The following is a 19,101-nucleotide window of genomic DNA, read 5'->3' as shown; positions in this document are numbered from 1 at the left end:
TAGTTTCATCAGTCCACAAAACATTTTGCCAATACTGCTGTGGAGTGTCAATGTGCTCTTTCACAAACTTCAGGCGTGCAGCAGCTTCCTTCATGGTGTCCTGCCATAGACACCCTGCTTGTTCAATGTTTTACGTACTGTAGACTCATGAACATAGATGTTATCCAGTTCCAATGATGCCTTCAAATCTTTGGCTGTCACTCGGGGTTGTTTCTTTACCTCATTGATAAGTCTTCGTTGTGCTCTTGGGGTCATTTTGACTTGGCGCCCACTTCTTGGTAGAGTAGCCACCGTCCCAAAGTGTCTCCATTTGTAGATCGTTTGCCTAACTGTAAACTGGTGAATTTCTAAAGTCTTTGAAATCACTTTATAACCCTTTCCAGCTTTAGGTAAATCAACAATTCTTGATCGTAGATAATCTGAAAGCTCTTTTTGGTGAGGCATGGCTCACATAAGCATATTCTTCTTGTGTGGAGCAAACTCCAAAGGTTTGAGTGGTTTTTATCAGTCAAAGTAGCTCTAGTCCACACCTCCAAACTCATTTTCACACCTGACTCCAATTAGCTTTTTTGAGGTCATTAACTCAAGGGTTCACATACTTTTTCCACTAGTACTATGAGATTTTTATGGTTGTTCTCAATAAAGACATGAAAGATCAAAATTGTGTTTGTGTTATTATTTTAGGCACATTATATTTGTCAGTACTCTTGACTTAGATGAAGATCAGATCACATTTTATGACAAATTAATGCAGAAAACCATGAAATTCCAAAAGGTTCACATACTTTTTCTTGCCACTGTAGTGGTCTTGGCTGGTCAGACCCACATCAGACAGCTGATTCTGGTGCAGCAGGATGAACAACCATTGCTATTATTAGACCTGTTGTTTCAATGTAAAATTGGCACCAGAGTGAGACCAGTTCTGTTTAAATTCTGCAGCTTCTCAATATCCAAATCTTTCAGACGGCCACACCGTGAATGCCTCGCTGCTGCCTCCTGGACACTCTCAGAAATCCACAGTGGAATTAAAATACCTGAGAGCTCAATGTCTAGACTGCTTCGGATGTCATCAGATCGTCACAGTTCACAAAGTCACAGGAAGCTGATGGGTTTGTTTACAGCTCAATTTCCACAGATTTCTTCATGGTTTAAAAACGAGAAGCTCAGGGCTCTCTGTTCTACATTGCTCACGTATTTGTACCTCCTCTAGTATTCCTGTACTAATATGATGATAGTTACACAGCACTTTGTACAATGTTCACTCAAGAAACTGTAAGTCTTAGTTGTTAGGTCTGTGATTAAAGATGATGAGTTATGTGCAGTGAACAGCTCATGATCCTATGAGCTACTTCAAACTTTAAAGAGACACTGATGTAATTACCTGAATTATACAATACCAGCATGTAATGATGTCACTGTATACAGCACAGACACCCTCCAGGAGAATCACAGTAATGTAACAGTACTGCAGCCAATCTGAACCTACAACAACTCACTGAAAAGCTGGGGCACAATGAGGCTGTTTGAAGAATGACTCTTACTCTGGTGTGTTGATCCAGATGATGTCCAGATGGCAGTAATACACACATTCCTTGTCTTTGTAAGTATAACATGTGCACCTCTTTACACGCTTCCTGGCTCCCGGCGAGCCACAGGCAGAGCAGAGCTTGGCACCACTGTGAGAAGCGACTCTGGGGAGGTTGTCGACACGGTCAGGCACCATCGCCCTTGTGCTCAGCTGGAGCACTTCCACCTCCCTCCTTGGGCTCACATCTTTGCTAGATGAGGAACCTGCAGGATCACAGTACTGTGAGAAACTCATTCTATAGTATTTTAGTAGATACTGTAGAGTGTGTCTATAGCCGTCCCTGGTAGGATAGTGGTTAAGGCACAGCGCTCTCGCCACTGCACCCTGGGTTCGAATCAGGGTTGCGTCAGGAAGGGCATCCAGCGTAAAACACATGCCAAATGTCAACATGTGAGTCGTCAGTGTGACGATTCGCTGTGGCGACCCCTAAACAGGAAAAGCTGAAAATGACTTTCTTAGTGTGTCTGTGTACATGAAGTTCATACAAAATATTTTTTATAACCAGTGGCATTCCTACAACAGACGCTGTGCAGAATATTGTTGGGCTGAGAAGGACCACAGGATTTTGAGATGCGTTGGACAACTTTGGCTGGAAACTGTAAACCTGCCAGGCCTATGTCCCTGTGGGGACATTCAGTGTGTGCGTGAAGTCACCAGACCAGGCCTTATGATATTTACATATGGGGCTCTATTTTCCCGCCAGTGTAAAGCCAGAACAGCTTCAAACACAGTCTGTATGCTTGGGTGTAGACCTGTTCAGACTACATTTCAACACAAACACTGGTGCATTGCACTTTTCCTAAAAACTGTGAGAACAGATAACAGCCACACCGACATAAAAGAAGCCTAAATCTACAAGTAATTTCACTGCGAATAATATATATTGACATTATAGGAATTATGAAATATGTGCGATAATTTAGAAAGATAATTTTCAAATAATATAGATAAACTACTCCTCAGTACGGGGCTAACAAGAATTTGGTCAAACTTGCCAAGTGTCAGGATGCACCATCTCCTTAGAAGATGCAGCTGTGACTAAATGACACTATAAATGATGCAGGTTACAGGACCAGAGTTTTTCTCTCTTCAATGCACAAAGCTGTCAACTCAAAGTTGTGGTAAAATGCCTTAAGGACAACAAAGTCAAGGTACCGGAGTAGCCATCACAAAGCCCTGACCTCAGTCCAACAGGACTGTGAGCAAGGAGGCCTCCAAACCTGACTTAGCTCCACCAGTTCTATCAGGAGGAATGGGTGAGAATTCCAGCTACTTATTGCAAGAAGCTTGTGGAAGGTATCCTGAAATATTTGGCCCACCTTAAACAATTTAATGACAATGTTACCAAGTACTAACCAAGTGTATGTAAACTTCTGACCCAATGGGAATGTGATGAATGAAATCTTTCTCTCTACTATTCTTCACATTCTTAAAATAAAGTAGTGATCCTAACTGACCTAACACAGCGAATGTTTATAGGCCTAAATGTTGTGACAAACTGTGTTTGGCTAAGATGTATGTACATTTCTGCCTTCAACTGCAGAAATCACACTTGCAACCAGTTAAAATTGAGAAACGATGACTCAACCTTTGTGTGTGTGGACCACACTGAGCATGGAGAAAAGAAAGAAGAGCAAAGAACTGTCTGAGGATCTGAGAACACGTCTACTGTTATGTTGGCGTTGTGTGTTTAAAACATGAAAATTGTTATTATTGTGTCATTCACGTTTTGACTCCTCTAGTACTGGCTATTTAATCTGAATGCTGCTGAACTGTGTTACAACAGACACACAAAGCCAACTGAGGTGAATTTTTGATTTGTGATATTGGATATTTATACAAATAATGGGCCTGACACCGTTAACTGACAGATAACAGACTAATGCTTTGATTCACCTGTTAAGACTTCTCCTCCATTAGTTTAGTTATCTAGACAGTGTGCTATCAGCGTGTGCACAGCAGCTTGTCCCGCTGTGCACAATAAAAGACGACTCACAGCACTACTCACCATGTGCTAAGGAAGCTGTCACGACAAGAAACAGAAGTCCCACATCAATAGATGACACGAAAGCCATCACACATGAAGCCTCAGAAAATTAAAAAACAAACAAACAAAAGTTGAAATGTCCGAATAGGACAGTCCGACGGTCCAAAGCGTCAGCTGGGTCGCTTCTGTGTTTATCTGTGAAGCAGTGAAGTTAACATTTAACAAGTAATTGCTGACCGAATGTAGCGCCGCTCTGTTCGCTTCTGTCAGCGGACTCCCTTTTATCGCGCGAACATCCCGCCACAAGTCAGCCGCAAAATCACGCAAACTTCCGGATACCGTTGTCACAATAAAAGTCATCTAGTCAAGGCTAATGAAAATTGGAAACGCGGTTCCGATTAACCTCCGGCCACTGCTGGCATTTATTAAGAAGTGTTTAACGGAATTAGTTGCGAAACTGTATGCAACTTACAGAATTTACATACCTAGTCCCACAAATTCAATGTTAAAAATATTGGCCTCAAACGTAAAGTATATTTACATGATATTGGAATCAATTTTATCATCTAAGTGCTTGGATGTTGCTACAAAGCAAAGCTCTCTTTATCACTCTCACGGGTCTCTAAGTCACTAAAGTAAAGAATGACAGTGTATACATTAATTCAAAATAATGCTAAATGATAACTTCATTGCATGCACACACTAAGTCTGATTAAACACATTTCCAAATTTCCATTTTCTAGAAGTAGTAGGCTAGAAACTGAGAAGCCTTTGAGAACTCCTAGCCCAGCATGGCGTTGCATTATATGACAGTTTCAATGTAGTGCTGTCTTGATTTTCATTTTATTTATGTGAAATACATTTATTTCTCAAATCAATTTTCCAATGTTGCATTTTGTAGCATGAAATCACAGCGATGTTCCAGAGAAACTAGTACTGAGAACCAGAATTGTAATTTATATGAATTTGTTGTTGTTTTTTTCTGAAGAACCAAGAAAAACATTTCTTTCTTTGGTATTCAGGTGATGTTTTCTGACTAACAAAAATGTGGGGATTACTTTTACAACTTTGCTATAGATAACAAAAATGTCTGTGCTTTGATTTTCAGACTTGCAGCCTGAATGCTACTTAATCATGTAGCTTGTCAGCCAGTTTCCCACTGTCTGTGTCTAAATGTCTTTCTATAGAAGCAAGTCCAAAGTTAATTCATATCTTACCTGGTCAGCCAACAGGCTATAACTGTACATCTAAAGTTGGCCATCATTTAAGAGCTGCATATTCACTAACAGACGAGTTCCTAATCTTTGTTGTTTTTTTGGCTGAATTTATTTTCTGTCAGCCAGGTTGTAGTCTGGAGCCCTGTGATGTTTTGACAGAAAACACACTGATATGGTGTGTGGAGTGGCAGGAATGTCTTTCACAAACTACCTAGCATGAGAATGGGTGGAAATTAGAGCCTCTATTTCACATAGATCCATAAGGAAAATAATCAGACTAAAACACTTGGCCATTGTTCCTTGTGAGATCAGTAGCTAGAACCTATGTGGTTGTGACCACAGTGGTCAGCCCTGATTGAACCGGAGTATATACTGTTACATATGGGGGGAGGGGGGCCTAAATGATTTGCTTGACCTTTTTTGAAAAATTGCATGTTGAAACCTTTGGGATCTTAGTAAAGTTCATTGAAAATGTTATTAAAAACGTTTCTTCCACCAATGCTGATGGGATTTGCCAAATTTTTTACCTGTAACACATGGTGTCTAAAACGTCTACACCACTCAGCCCTCTGTGTTCTGCTGACATCCCGGCCCTGTCTAGACGAACCATGGCCACTCACCCCTAAATTGCAAAGGTTCAGCAATGAGTACTTGTTTGTCAAAGGCTCCACATAACAGGAAAATTAAGCAAACAGAGTGTTGGGCCCCTTGTCTAGACAAATGTGTGATGTCTACAGTGTCATGTTGAGCAATATTATAATGTAGATTTGGATTTTTAATTGTGTTATTATTACAAATGTCTGTGAGGTTTTCTTACAGCTGGAAAGGGCACAAAAATACAAGTTTCAGTGCTAATCTGTAAAAGCCATAATATGAGAATGAGAATAAGTTAATTTAAATAACATAACATTTATACTTAACATATATAACATAACATTTATACTTTATCATAGGTTGTATTTATAGTACAATTTTTAGTAAATGTATGTAAAACTAATCTAAATAGAAAGGCATGCTTAATTCATGTTATCAATGTTCCTTTATTAGAGTGAGTGGCGTAACATGCAGAGTAATACAGAGGGCTGCATTAGCCACAGGAGCATAGTTTTGTGACACAATGTAATTAAGACTTTTCCTTTATTAAAAGTTCTTAACACTGGATTACATCCCCCTTCCTTCTGAATGTCCAAAAAGACCACTTATGAACTGTAGGCATAGTAACTTCAGTTTGATGTGAAGGAATGCTGCTACACAACTGTATTTCAGTGCTTTGTCACTATGAGGAATGAAGTGTTGGCAGCAGAGGTGTTACTCACTCTGAGAGCCACAATCAAATGATCAGAGGATGTATCACATGGAGTTTTATAGTTCAGGGACATACAGCTAACATGCTTGTGTGCTGAGTCAAAGTTAATGTCAGGTTGGCTTTGCTGATATTGGACATAACAGGTTCAGTGCTTTCCAGGTCCCTGCACATTGTTTCTGACCAACACTGTATTTCTGTGGTCAGTAAATACACAGATGTGTTACCCATGCTTGGTAAAACTGAACCAGTACTCTGTTCTTTGCTCACACCAGATTGGGTCAGAATTAATACATCAAAGTTTCAAACATCTTGGGGAAATATGTTTTTAAAGGGAGAGCTGTGGCTCGGGAGAGCGGTCGTATCCCATTTGGAAGGTTGGTGGTTTGATTCCCGGGGTAATAACTATAATTATAATAATATAATTGGGTGTTGTTGCCTCATAGCAAAATGGATCCAGGTTTGAGCTCGGGCTGACCCGGGGCCTTACTGTGTGGAGTTTGTATGTTCTCCCTGTGCCTGCGTGGGTTCTCTCCAGGTACTCCAGCTTCCTCCCACAGTCCAAAGACATGCAGCATAGGTTGACTGGTGACTCTAAACTGCCCGTAGGAGTGAGTGTGGGTATGTCTGGTTGTTTGTTTCTTGTTCAGGAATAAGCAATATAAAAAATGGATGGTTGGATGGATAATATAATTCCCAATATGTCAAATTTTGAACACAGCTGAGTGAGTAATACTGTTTGTTGTATACACTTTGTCACTGATATATCAGTTTCTTTTTGGTGTCTCACTCTGACTCAAATGTGTTACTAGAGAACAAGCTATATTCTTGAACATGTGTCTAATGGCTCCTGTGAGTCAATATACCAAAGACTTTATTATAAAAAATTCCTGATTAAACTCTATTAAATATCGCGAAACAAACACACACTATTTGTGTCCCTTCAAGTGTTGTCATATTAAACTGTTAAGTAGGATCACGATTACCCAACAACAACATTTATATTCTTATTTATGTTGCTTTATGGATATAAAGCAGACAAATACTGGACATAAGATTATAGTAGCGGTGAATGAAATTGCATCCATCCATCCAACTTGTACTTTGCTTTACTGTAGTTCACCTGCAAACCATGCTCTCATCAAAATGATGTCACAATGACTGGAATGAAAAAAGGCCTATATGTGAGAATATTTATACGATGTCAATGCAAAGTCAAAGTGTCTGTCATGAGAAAGGTGGAGATAGTATGTAAAGGTAATAAAATCTTTAAAGATGTTTCCTGGCTCATAGATTATTCTGTAAGCCTTTTGTTATTAGCTGCAGTAATGCAATGTTTTCATCAGATGACTGAATTCACATAATGGCACAGACTGGGTTCAGAGACACTGTGATCACTTAATCACTGTTCATGCACTATGTGTGGGCCAGGCTTGCAGCTTATGGACCAGAGCCAGCCCAGTTATGAGAAAAGTGGTCTAAATCAATCAAGAAGTCAAATATTTTAACCCTGTTAACCTGTTCAGGGGCACACAGGGCTGAACATGTCGTTGCCTACATTGAGCAAGAGGCAGCTTTCACTCAAGATAGGTTCCTTATCACAGGCTAACACATTCGGTATACAGTGACAAATAGCTTCATAGCTTCCCATTTTCACCTACAGGCAATGTGGAGTTTTTGATTTACATAACTTACATGTGTTTAAAGTGTGGGAGGAAACTGCAGTGTAGTGTCAACAGGAGTTCATTCCTTTGCTCATGTACCCTGTGAAAAATAAAGGTCGAGTGTCTAATGTAAGTCAGTTTGAGAGTCTGCCACTATCATCAGTCTTCGGTGTCACCATCAGTGTAAACATAAGCTAGTGTACCTTGCTTAACTGAGAATGTTTTATGACCCACCTGCTGCTGGCAGACAAAAAAAACAAACAGACTAGAAGCCATAGAGTCACATAATGCATAGTCAGAGTAGTGTCCATGTTCAGGTCTCAGACTGGACTGGACTGTACAAGTCCAGTAGCTCCTGATTCCTTTATACAGTCTGTATTAATTGTGTATTTTCTGTGTCCATGCTCATACTGTAGCACAAACGATGTGCAGATGGTGGCCAACCATTTCAGGAAGTCAGGAGTCTAAATATGGTCCACACTTGAACTGAAATGACAGTATTTACACCTCCCCAAACACATCAAACCCAAAAAGACAAACACACCAGAGTTTGTTTGAATCACATAAAAGAGGTTACCACTGGGATGCATATAGCACACCGTTAAAGGCTGCGGAACACAGCATAAAAAAGAAACAAACTGGAAAGGTAAAAATCACTAATCACCTTCCTGATCTGAACCATTTCATTCAGTTACAAATACAAGCTACAAATTTCCCTTCAGGGACAGCTAATTTAAAGTTAGAAAAAGATTCATTTGTATGTATACTGAACAACTTTAGTTTATCCTTTACATTTGCATTCAATGTGTGAAATTACGAATAAGTCAGACAGTGTTTCACTTGCTACTTGACAGGTGTGGTGTGAATGGACCTTTGTTAGCCAAGTAGACAACAAGATGTTCCATCAGACCACTGAGCCTAATACCACACATGTACAGTATAATTAATATAACAACAGCACTTTCAACAACGCAACACCATGCAGATGACAAAATTTGAAAGAATTTAAAAAATTTTATTTCTAAATATTGGCACAAAAAATCTGCTATTGTCCGCTTCAGTCCAGAGGTATCATCTGGTTTATGGGTCTTTGAAAGTTTTGATTCCTTGTGTAAAGTCAAGTCTGATTAACCCACAGCTGGCTCACCCACTGAAGCCTCAAGCCAATTTGGATGTACTCGGTGACCATCTGGGGAACTACTGAAATTCTGGACATGTTGAACTTGCTGCCTCAGTGTTCCAGACCTTTCCTGTCTTGGTCTGGAATTTAGGAGGACATACTGTCATGGTGTACAAATGCTTTTGCAACTTGTTGGAACTGCTATTTGGCAAAACAAAAAGAATGTCAGATTCCCTAACAGATGTGCAACTTTTTCAATGACTTGTTGGTTTTCTAAAACTATGATTGGTTTCTCACCAGAGGCATGAAATCTGAACTATATAATGTGTCATCAGCTCTGATGTGTTCATCAAAAGGAGACCGGCCTCCCTGATAAGCCTTCTGGGGATTAACTAGATTTGTTCCACTGGCTGAGGTTTTAAAGAAAATCTAAAGACTCTTGTGCAATAACTCTGTGTTTGTAGTTTGTAATATTAAAGCAGTAAAATGACAATGTTTATTGTGGCATAATCAGTTATAGATGATTTTTGGATGTAGGTACCATTATATTACAACATACAATATGAAGGAATTTACTGGCCATGCAGCAGCCAGCGTGGCCTCAGTGACAGATGACTGGGTAGGCTATATAATGATGGTGGGACTTTGGTTGATCATATTTAGATGTGGTTCAATACCACTTTTTCATGTCCAATACCAATACCACAACCTTGAGTATCTGCCAAAATCAATACCAATCCAATACCATCTTTCAGCTGTTAAGAGGAGGATGCCTTTCATGCTTTTAATTCCCTCATCAGTCTTCTTTTTTTGTGTGAGAACGTACATATTTAAGGACACTAACAACAAGGCTGACATCAGATGGAGGTGAAGAGCTTACCTCCCTTGTCAACTTCTCAAATGGGGCTAGAATGGTCTTTTCCAGTACCCCCCACTGGTTTGCAGTCAATGTGGCTGGCATGTCACGTTCTGTTGCGTATGCACACAGGGCCCATTTCTGTGTAATGAGCTTCTCAATCGTGAAATTTGTACTGTTCCACCTTGTTTGTATATCTTGTTGCAGACACTTGAGTGGCATATTCAGCTCCACTTGAATGTCCTCCAAACATGAATGGGCAACTGCTGAGTGCCTGAAGTGACCCACAATTTTTCTGCGGATAGCCAATGCATCACTTACACTACTCTGTGATAGCAGTTCCTCGTTCAAAATAAGCTGCACAACACATCCCAAACTGGGAACTCCAAAGTGATCAGTTGCTTTTTTGCATTATGACTGGGCCAGTGGTGCAATGGATAGCGTGTCTGACTACTGATCAGAAGATTCTAGGTTAAACTCCTGGCTAGCTTGCATACTTTTGGGGTGACTGTGGCTCAGGTGGTAGAACGGTCAGCAGTTTGAGTTCCATTCTTTCCAGTCCACATGTCAAAGTGTCCTTGGACACTGAATCCCAAGTTGTTCTGGGACAGCGCTGCCATCGATGTGAGTTAGTGCTGTAGGCTGCCTTGGTTCTGTACTGGAAATATATTCCTTGTGTGTGTGCAACATACTTGGCCAGTGAAAGTGATTAAATTCAATTTGATTAAAAAAAAATTTATTTACTAGCATTGTCTCTTAAAATGACATGGTCTTTATGTTTCTCAGTTTTCCATGTATTTAACGTCTCCTCCATTGCTGCAGCAATGAACTCTCCTGTGTGTGAGCCATGAAACTGTTTAGCCTGCAGCACTGCTTTATGCTGAGCTCCAGACATCAGTTGTGAAACTAATCATAGTAACAGTAAGGGGTTGGTCATCCAGTTCAGTGAATTCAGTCACTTTCTCCATTATCAGCGTTGCTTTGTTGCTGTTAGAGCAGAGATTCTCACATTTCTGAATAGTTTCCCGCAAAGTTTGTTGTTGCGGCACACTTTTCTTCTTTGCGCTTGTAGCATGCATAAATCCAGCATATGCCTTTCTGTATTGCTTCTGCATGTGATTCGCTGAAGTTTCCAGCACCACCTCTTGAAACGCTCACATTGCTTAAATTGCACTCGGCTTTACTTTTTCCTTCCTTGAGTTTAAAATAATTCCACACAGCTGGCATGGTAACTACTGACAGGTCTCACCTCTCACTCACATTCTAGCTACTGTTCACATGATGCATACTGCTCATCTCTCTTCATGGCATGTCGCTCAGGTGTCATTAAGCATTCGTGTGATAGTTTAGGGCTAATGGTTTCTGATTATATTGGACTGGATTATACAATATCCAGTCCAGTGATTTTGGCCAATATGGGATTAACACCAATACTGAATACTGGATTGGTACACCCCTAATCATATTACACATTCATGAACATATATATTTTTATTAGAATATAGAATTTGCCTAGTTACTGTATGAAGGACCTCTGTGAAGGCTTAAAAGCTAAGGGTGAAAGTTCATTCTTGTAAACTGTAAATAGTCTGTGAAGCTGTTCTTAGGTTTAATGCTTTAAGCTAAAGACTAACACCAGTAGTAAAATTCCCCTTCATTTTAACCCTAAACAAAGACCTGTGATTGGAGCACATCTTTGGCTGGGGTGGACATGAAACTCTCCTGTATAAAAAAATATAAAAGATGAACAAATGCATCATGGAGAAGTTGAACCCACAATCCTGAAAATGTTCAGAGGAGAAGCAACATTAACCAAGCCATTCTTGGATCCTGAGTCATTTCTGGATGAATTCAGCAAATATGCCACTGTGTTTGGTTCACAAATGTAATGACAAGGTGTTTTTTTTTGGCTACCACTCTGATTCACCTCAATGGGAAAATGGGGAAAACACTTATTGACACATTCTATTTGGATATACATTTATCAGGTGACCAGATAAAAGATTCCAAATAAATACTAATATAGCAATTGTTGGATCACATGTGAACAACTTTGTAAAATGCTGATGTGTTTGTCTTTGGCCCCCTAGGCCAAAAAGAAAGACATGAGTCCAAGAGACTAAGTCAAAGGTTTAAATGAAGAAGGGGCTCATACAATCAGACCAGAAAAAACATGAGTTTGAGTACAATTTAATTTACTTCTTCTTTTAACACAAAATGATGAGCAATGCATCTGAGATGAGTTTGCATTTGCTTTGTCAGTTATGTGTGCATTTGTGATCTTTAACAAAAAAAATAAAATTTAAAAATGAAAAATTAACACAAAGATAAATCAGCTTGTACAATAACTGTGACTGTAGATGGTGGCACATTTTTCTGTCTGCCTTTCCTTTGCGTCCAACAGGATTGGAAACTCTTCTAGCATGTCAAACCAAATAGGCCTGAACAGATACATATGAGATAAAGCCCATTAAGCATTACTGCACACATACACCTGTCAAATCTCGAAAGGTTTATGGCCACTAATGGGCTGACAATTGATAAGCAAGTCAGCGAGAGCTTTAGCTGTGCATTTATGTACAAAAATGTTTGCATTTCCTGTTCCCATGAGCCCTGGTGTCCGATTACAGCTGCTGACTCATTCCCAAATCTAGACTGGGAAAAGGGGTCATGCCCCACCAGTCAAGCCAGTTCCTGTTTTACCTGCATGATCTGATCAGCAACTTAATGGCTATTTGGCAGCATGTGTACATGGCTCATACAGACAGGTGCTATCTGGGAAGGTAGTGAGAAGGTTACAGAGTGCAATTTATAGGAGAGTGTGGGAAAGCTGTAGCAATTTGTGTGAGCAAAACAGAGGTTACAGTGTTTCTTAGAGGCAGAACTAATCCCGCCGGTTGGGATCAATAGCAGAAGAAAGCCACTTTTCTGTCAACACTCATTGAGAAAAGCATTACGGAGAGGAGGGGACTAGCAATGTGAAGCTAGCAGTCTTGCTGCGAAAAAAATTAGCCATGCAGATTTTTCAGTGATTGTAGATTTTTCCTAAACGGGGACAGTTACTTTCATATAATGATAAGTTAACAGACAACGAGTGCAGAACAGAAATGTCATTCTGTTTAACAATATGACATGGATGCAGCATTTGCTCGCACTCAACCTACATTATACTTGCAGAATTGTCCACTGCCCTTTTAATGTATTATTTGTAATGGGAAAACATGACAGTTCATTTTATTCACTTATTGACGTGTGGTTCCATTCAGCCCATTGAGATAATCAACCACTGTAAATAAAATTCAGATAGTGTATATGTATGTTCACTTTTCTCCTAAAGCAATGATAAGCTTTCCCTCATCGTCACTACTGCTGGTGTCTCCTGCGTAGTCTTGGCAGCTTTGTACAGGCCTCACTCCACTGGTCAGACACTCAGCTGACTGGTAGCCTTGAAGCTGACCAGCCAAAAGAAGAGACTGGTATTTGTTGGTAGTGTCGGGTCTCCCAGAGTTACTGCTCTGCACTGTGTAGTCATTTGATGCCCAATCCTTGGTGTTCTGCTCAGGTTCTGCATAATTAAAGGTCTTTGATGGCAGCCTATTGTCCAGCATATTATTATCTCCTTTATAGCCAGCAGTGGCTCTGCTGCCTTGAACAGAATGAGAAACTTGGCAGTAGTGTCTGATGGATGATGTTTTAACATCAGGTGAAAGACTTGAGCTTTTCTGCTTTTGGTCTTGCTTCTCATCCTGAAGTGGAAATCTTTGCTGAGGGCTGCACTCAATTTGTGAAAAAGCATTCTGTGACTTGTCTTGCTCTTTGATATGTTCACTAGAACTGAATTCGCTTAAGATCCTCTGTGCTTGGTGGTTATGGATGATACTGCTTTCCCAATGTTGTTGTGAGAAGTAAAAGTTGCTCATTTCCAGAAGGGGCTGGGCAGAATTAAAAAGGCCAGTTGTGCCACTGCTGACGGGCATATTAAGGTTACCTGATGAGCTTGGAGCTTGCAGAGGGCTCTGTGGAGGGCATTCAAACATTTCTGAGTGTGTCTGGGAATGATGCTGAAGATCCTGCTCAGATAGCCAAGAATTTTTACAGGAATCTGCCTTGACCTGTTTGTCTTCTCCCTGTTAATTAAAGAAGAATATAAGGATGAGTATCACAATAATACAGTCATTATCCTCCCTCCACTGAACATTCTTGATAGTTTCCTGCACTGCTGAAATACCACAAAGCTTAATATGTCTGTTGACCTGTAAACTATGGCACAAATCATCACAGGGAACAAATCCTATATTGCTGGAGCATTCTGTTTTTAAAAGCACTCAACTATTCACTATACAGCTTGTTTGTACTCATAGAGAGGAAAGTTTACTGCGGAAACAGACCTCTGCCCATATAACTACTCTCAGCTGTTTGCTGCTGGTATTGTTTTAATACTGAAGTTTTAAAGATTTGCAAAAAGCTCATAAATCCTCACTGTCTCTATGTCTTGCCACTGTGTGTGGCTCAGTTATGCACACTTTGGTTTAGTTTATTTATGGTAAATGTCTTTAAATTGAAATACATTTTTGTGATGTAGCAAACCTCATACTTGAAACCTGCTTGCATGTGATACCCAGATCAGGACCGTGTGAATACTTAAAAAATAATTAAAGCAATAAAAACTATGTAGAAAGAACTCTGGATTGGAATAAATTCTTTATATTTAGTTTCTGTTTTTCTCAATTGTGTTTCATTGTGTTTTTTGGATTTTACAGCATGAAAAAATACAAATTGTATGTATAATAAACAGGCAGTGCAGTGAATAAGTTCATTCAGTCTCACCACTGGCTTTAGCATATCTGATGAACCCATGTATCTGCACTTAGTCTTGGTGTTACCCCACTGGTCTGGCACCTGGTCTGACTTGATTCCTCTGTTATTATCCTCTCCCATCACCGCTCCTCCACCCTGCCCCTCTACGCTATGGTGGTTTGTCTCTCCAGCCTCTCGACTCTGCTTTGGCCTCCAATCTGTGCTGTCTGGCTGCCCAAGGCTCAATCCTCCATGAGCCCATGTCTGCGACTCCTTCTGGGCTGCACATCCCATCTGGGAGGCTCCCTCTGTGAGCCCTAGGGGAGGAAAAACAACCAAAATCTAGTTGTTTTTAGGAGGGTGAATTGTCTACGATATGGCAGTGTTAATCCATCCATTTTACCTTGCCAGTGTTAAAACTAAGTTGGGGGTCTTACAACTTACAGTATTCAAAAGCTGGGATGCAGAAACTTGAATTACATTTTCTTTTGGATTGAGTCTATAAATACATATTAAGTGAATGGCATATTTGGTGGTTGGGTATAAAAGCAATTTTCCTGATAAAAAAAAACTTGCACAAGCTTTTGCATGCACAGCGCTCTAAGAAAACCCACATAGACCAGTAGCACACCTCCTCTGTCCACTCCCCTTTGAGGTTTTTCATGTAAAACCTCGACGGTGTTACCATAGACTAGCTGCAAGCATTAACCTTAACCTGGCAAACATAATAATCTGCAGGGAAATTACATTTCCAGCAACTGCCTGAACTCTGGTGTCAGTGACACCAGGACAGCTAGACACTGTGTTTGTTGTTTAGAGGTTGTCATGCTCCTGCCCCTCTTGCTTCCTGTCATGCTTTTATTTTCTCATCACTTCCTGTTTTGTTTCACCTCAGTTTTGGCCCTTTTATTTAATCATCATTAGTTCACCTGCTCCTTATTGTTTGCACCTGTTTTTCACTTCTATTTAGGCAGCTATACCTGTTAACCGGCGCCGACCCTGGACTGTCTTATTGACCTCGAGTTTGGATCCCCTGGCTATACCTGTTAACCGGCGCCGACCCTGGACTGTCTTATCGACCTGAGTTATATCCTGGACTTTTGTTAGTTGTTTTGTTTACCAGTAAAGAACTTTTCGCTACCTCAGTTCGTCTGGTTATTTAATTGAGTTCACTACAACCTCTGTTTGGCAGCTGTACACGCCAAACCTGACAGAGGTGGTGGATGGAGGTCTCCCACTGACAGCTCTTTTGTTTATCCTGTGCTCCCCAGGATAGGGGGAGATAACTCTGTTATTGTCTGTAATCCGCACCTTCTTTAAATGAAAAAGGAGCTAAGTTGGTGTTTTGTGTTATGTTGAAGAACAGATGACATTTTCAAATACTGCAGGGCACTACAGCTCTCTGTAAAGGTCTGGGGGTCATGGTCAAAATTAAAGCCACATGCACCTGCTGTTTTATATTAGCATGAAGAGATTTTGTAAGCAAACTGGCATTTGATTACTTTGTCTATAATTTAAATTATCCTCCTAGAGCATTTCATTCCTTTCCCAAAGCTCTCCACAGCAGTTGCAAGTTTTGGTGATTTTGTTGTACTCAAAATCTGGTTCAGATTCTGTGGGCCTATGGACATTTACTCCCATCTTGTGGTAGAAATGGGTTCTTCAAACATCATTAAAAACTAATACATGGTTGTGCATTTTTTGTGTTGTCTCTGTACTATAGGACACTGGACAGGTAGCTATACAATAATTATGAGGTTAAAGAGCCTGAAAGGTTAATTCAAGGCAGGTTACACCAGATGAACAGTGTGGGTGCACTTAATCTATGTTAGCTCCAATAATTTGTTAAAAATATAAAACTGAATATACCTGTAGAAGGGCTCTGAATATGTGTAAGCACAGCTGGAGTGTTTCTGGGTCTTTCCACCTGGATGTTAGAGGTCACTGACGTAAACAAACCCAGTTGTTGTTCTGAGTGGGCTGAGCAGATTACATCCTGTGATTCATTGAAAGTCATTTCCTGTAAAGGGGAAGAATTGTCCAAAGGTCCCACCCTGTCACAGCCCCTGCTTGCTTGTTGAGATGGATTCAAAGTCTCAGATAATGTAGGTTCTGCAGGATTACCGCTGTAGATGGATGCTTGTGGCTTCAGCTGTCTTGGAGTTTTGCATTTATTGAAAGAAAATGTAGAAACTAACCCAGAGAGTTCATCTGCACCTGCAACACTGGAGGCCTGACTTGATTTAACCTGGAGCGAGGGATGAGGCTCTCCGCTCTCTAACCTGCTGCTAAGTTTCTGTTGGCTTTCTTTTTCTAAAAGATCACTTCTTGTGCTATTCTGATTGACTGTGCTGGGAGAAAGACAGGTCACACTCAGGCTGTGCTGGCCAGAGAGTGTTTGTGAGACCAGTTGACCTTGGCTAACCCTCCTATCCAGCAAAAGCTGCTCCTCAGCACAATGGTTCAGAGAAGGGGTACGCTCCTCCTGTGAAGTTTGTCTCCTTCCTGACTTTACACCTTTGTGCGAAGCAGCAGCTGACATAGCGCTGCTTGAAGAGTTCAAGGTCTCTGTGGCAGTGTTTACATGACTGTATTTGTGTGGGTGTAGCATCAAGCCTAGAGTTTCAGGAGGCTTAGATTCAGCTGACACTGCAGCCTGACTGGAATTACTGTGTTCAATCATGTGGATGTTTGGCTGCACCTTCCCAAAGTGGACAGACAGCGGAGGTTTTGTGCTCTCCATGTGAAGTGTGGCTAAGGACCCACTTTGGTCCATCTCCTTCTGATGTCCCAGATGTTGATGGCCCCTTCCCTCGCTGCTAATTTCCATGGTGACAGAGCTTTGAACTTTACTCTGGGTCACTTCAGGGCCCAGTGCTTCCATGCTTCTCTGTGAGAGGCTGCTATCTGCTTGATTCTCAATCTGCGGTTCAATGAGAGCCAGCTGCTCATCAGATATGAGCTGGAGGCAGATCTGGAGGTCAGCGGTGTGAACATGAAACACGTTCTGAGCAGCTGGTTGTACCATGTCACATGGTACAATATGACAAGGTACGGATGCGGTGTTTGGGCTGGCATATGCTCTGTTTACAGGGTCTGATGCTGTTGAGAGTTGGGAATGTGACAGGGGAGGGTTAGAGTTAGACTGACTTTGTGAGAAAGCTGTAACAGCAGCAGTAGATGTCTGATTGCTTGCTGTGGTTATGAGAGGCATAGCAGGGATGTGTGCAACTGTAGGTTCAACAGGTCTGTGCAACTGCAGAGGCACTGAGGCCGTGTCAGATCTTGAAGGCTGTATCGAAGTGCTGCATAATCCTGACTGATAATCTTTTAGGCAGGTTGTGGTTATTGTGGTTGCTGCAAATGGCCTCTGCACTACAGATAGACTAGGTGCTGCATTTTCATTGAACCTTGATGTTTTAACCTGGCAAAGGGTTGTGGCCATGCAGGGTGAGAGAAGATGAGCTTGTGTGGTACTGAAAGTCTTTTTCATTTCACAAGTCTGCATCAACGGTGAAGTGACAGGATCGCTGTCTTTCTTTTCAGAAGTTGTGACCAAGGGTGAGGTTTGGTCATTGTGAGAAGATGATAAAGCAGAGGTGAAAGTGTGGTCTTCAATTCCTGTTGGTTTATCCCCAACATGCAGTGAAGTATTTGAATCAGCATTAGGTAGCTTGAGCTGGTACTTGGGCAGGAAGCTGGTCTTGGCAGCAGAAGAGATGGAAGTGGCTGGTGAGGTGTTAACAGACAGTGCATTTGCATTGATTATGCATGGCGGGAAGAGAACTCCCTTAAGCTGCATGTGTTTTTGATTTGTTTGAAGGTTGATATAACTGAGATGTGTATCGTGCTGAGGTCTACTGCCAACAATGGAGGGAGGGGGATGACTCATTGTGCTTGGGTTGACCTCCATCTTCAATGGAGAAGTGATTTTGTCATCAGTTCTCTGCTTTTTCCTGTCAGAGGGGACATGGGCTCCACATAGTTGTGGGGTGGGATCAGTATGTTTTTCTTCATTTGTCAATCCACCTGTCTCTACACTACTCAGGCTGCTTGTTTTGTGCCCACCCAGGGATGCAACTGAAGGCAATGGCAATATAGACAAAGACAGATTTCTGCGGAGTGGAGTCTTGAGAAAGCTATTTGATGCATGAAGATGACTTGTTTTTAGATCATAATCTGCAGCAGAGATGAGGGATGGCTTGGCAGGAGGGCAGCCTGGGTGGCACACAGTTTCATTGCTGCTTGTGATGTTTATCGCTGAACCTGTTGTTGCTATGGTCTCCTTATGAACTGTTGATAACTTTTTTTTTGGACCCGGAACAACCTCATGCTCTGGGTTTATACTTTTCCTGCCTTTGATAACACCACTGTCACCGCCTTTTTCAACATTGTAGAGCTTCTTGAATGTCCCGCCCCCATACATGTACCACTTGTGGTAGGCAAACTTCTGTGCTTTCTTCCTGCGGAACTTTCTGTTGCTTGGCTCTCCACAAATGTCACCGCCATCTCCATCGCAGCTGAGACTGCCGGCACACACCTCCTCCACAGATGAATTCACGAAGAGAC

At 41.2% G+C, this 19,101-nt stretch overlaps 2 protein-coding genes across 2 annotated transcripts in view; both read right to left on the bottom strand.

Annotated features, from left to right (window-relative positions):
• LOC109970595 (endothelin-3) overlaps positions 1-3,841 on the bottom strand; it is an 18,652-nt gene extending 14,811 nt beyond the window's left edge. The window contains exons 1-2 of the mRNA XM_020618266.1: positions 3,597-3,841; positions 1,542-1,791 (exon numbers count right to left, since the gene is read on the bottom strand). Coding sequence (XP_020473922.1) covers positions 1,542-1,791; positions 3,597-3,663 — 317 coding nt within the window. The 5' untranslated portion in view covers positions 3,664-3,841. The remainder of the gene's footprint in view (positions 1-1,541; positions 1,792-3,596) is intronic.
• Positions 3,842-11,885: 8,044 nt separating this feature from the next.
• LOC109970612 (uncharacterized) lies at positions 11,886-19,095 on the bottom strand. Its single transcript, XM_020618295.1, has 3 exons — positions 16,402-19,095; positions 14,563-14,849; positions 11,886-13,862 (listed from the first exon to the last, which is right to left on the bottom strand). The coding sequence occupies exons 1-3, from the start codon at positions 18,956-18,958 to the stop codon at positions 13,056-13,058; spliced, it is 3,651 nt and encodes a 1,216-aa protein (XP_020473951.1). The 5' UTR covers positions 18,959-19,095; the 3' UTR covers positions 11,886-13,055.
• Between the last annotated feature and the right edge of the window lie 6 nt (positions 19,096-19,101).

Source organism: Monopterus albus, unplaced genomic scaffold (genome assembly GCF_001952655.1).
Source record: "Monopterus albus unplaced genomic scaffold, M_albus_1.0 scaffold203.1, whole genome shotgun sequence".
NCBI classification, from domain to species: domain Eukaryota; kingdom Metazoa; phylum Chordata; class Actinopteri; order Synbranchiformes; family Synbranchidae; genus Monopterus; species Monopterus albus.
Note: the sequence above shows the minus strand (reverse complement) of the source record. Positions and strands in the feature narration are given on the sequence as shown.

Coding starts and splice junctions, on each gene's coding strand:
- LOC109970612 (XM_020618295.1), bottom strand. CDS start 18,958: ATGTATGGGGGCGGGACATTCAAGAAGCTCTACAATGTTGAAAAAGGC. Junction 14,850..16,401: donor TATTCAGAGCCCTTCTACAG/GTATATTCAGTT, acceptor TTCCTCCCCTAG/GGCTCACAGAGGGAGCCTCC. Junction 13,863..14,562: donor CAGATATGCTAAAGCCAGTG/GTGAGACTGAAT, acceptor TTTAATTAACAG/GGAGAAGACAAACAGGTCAA.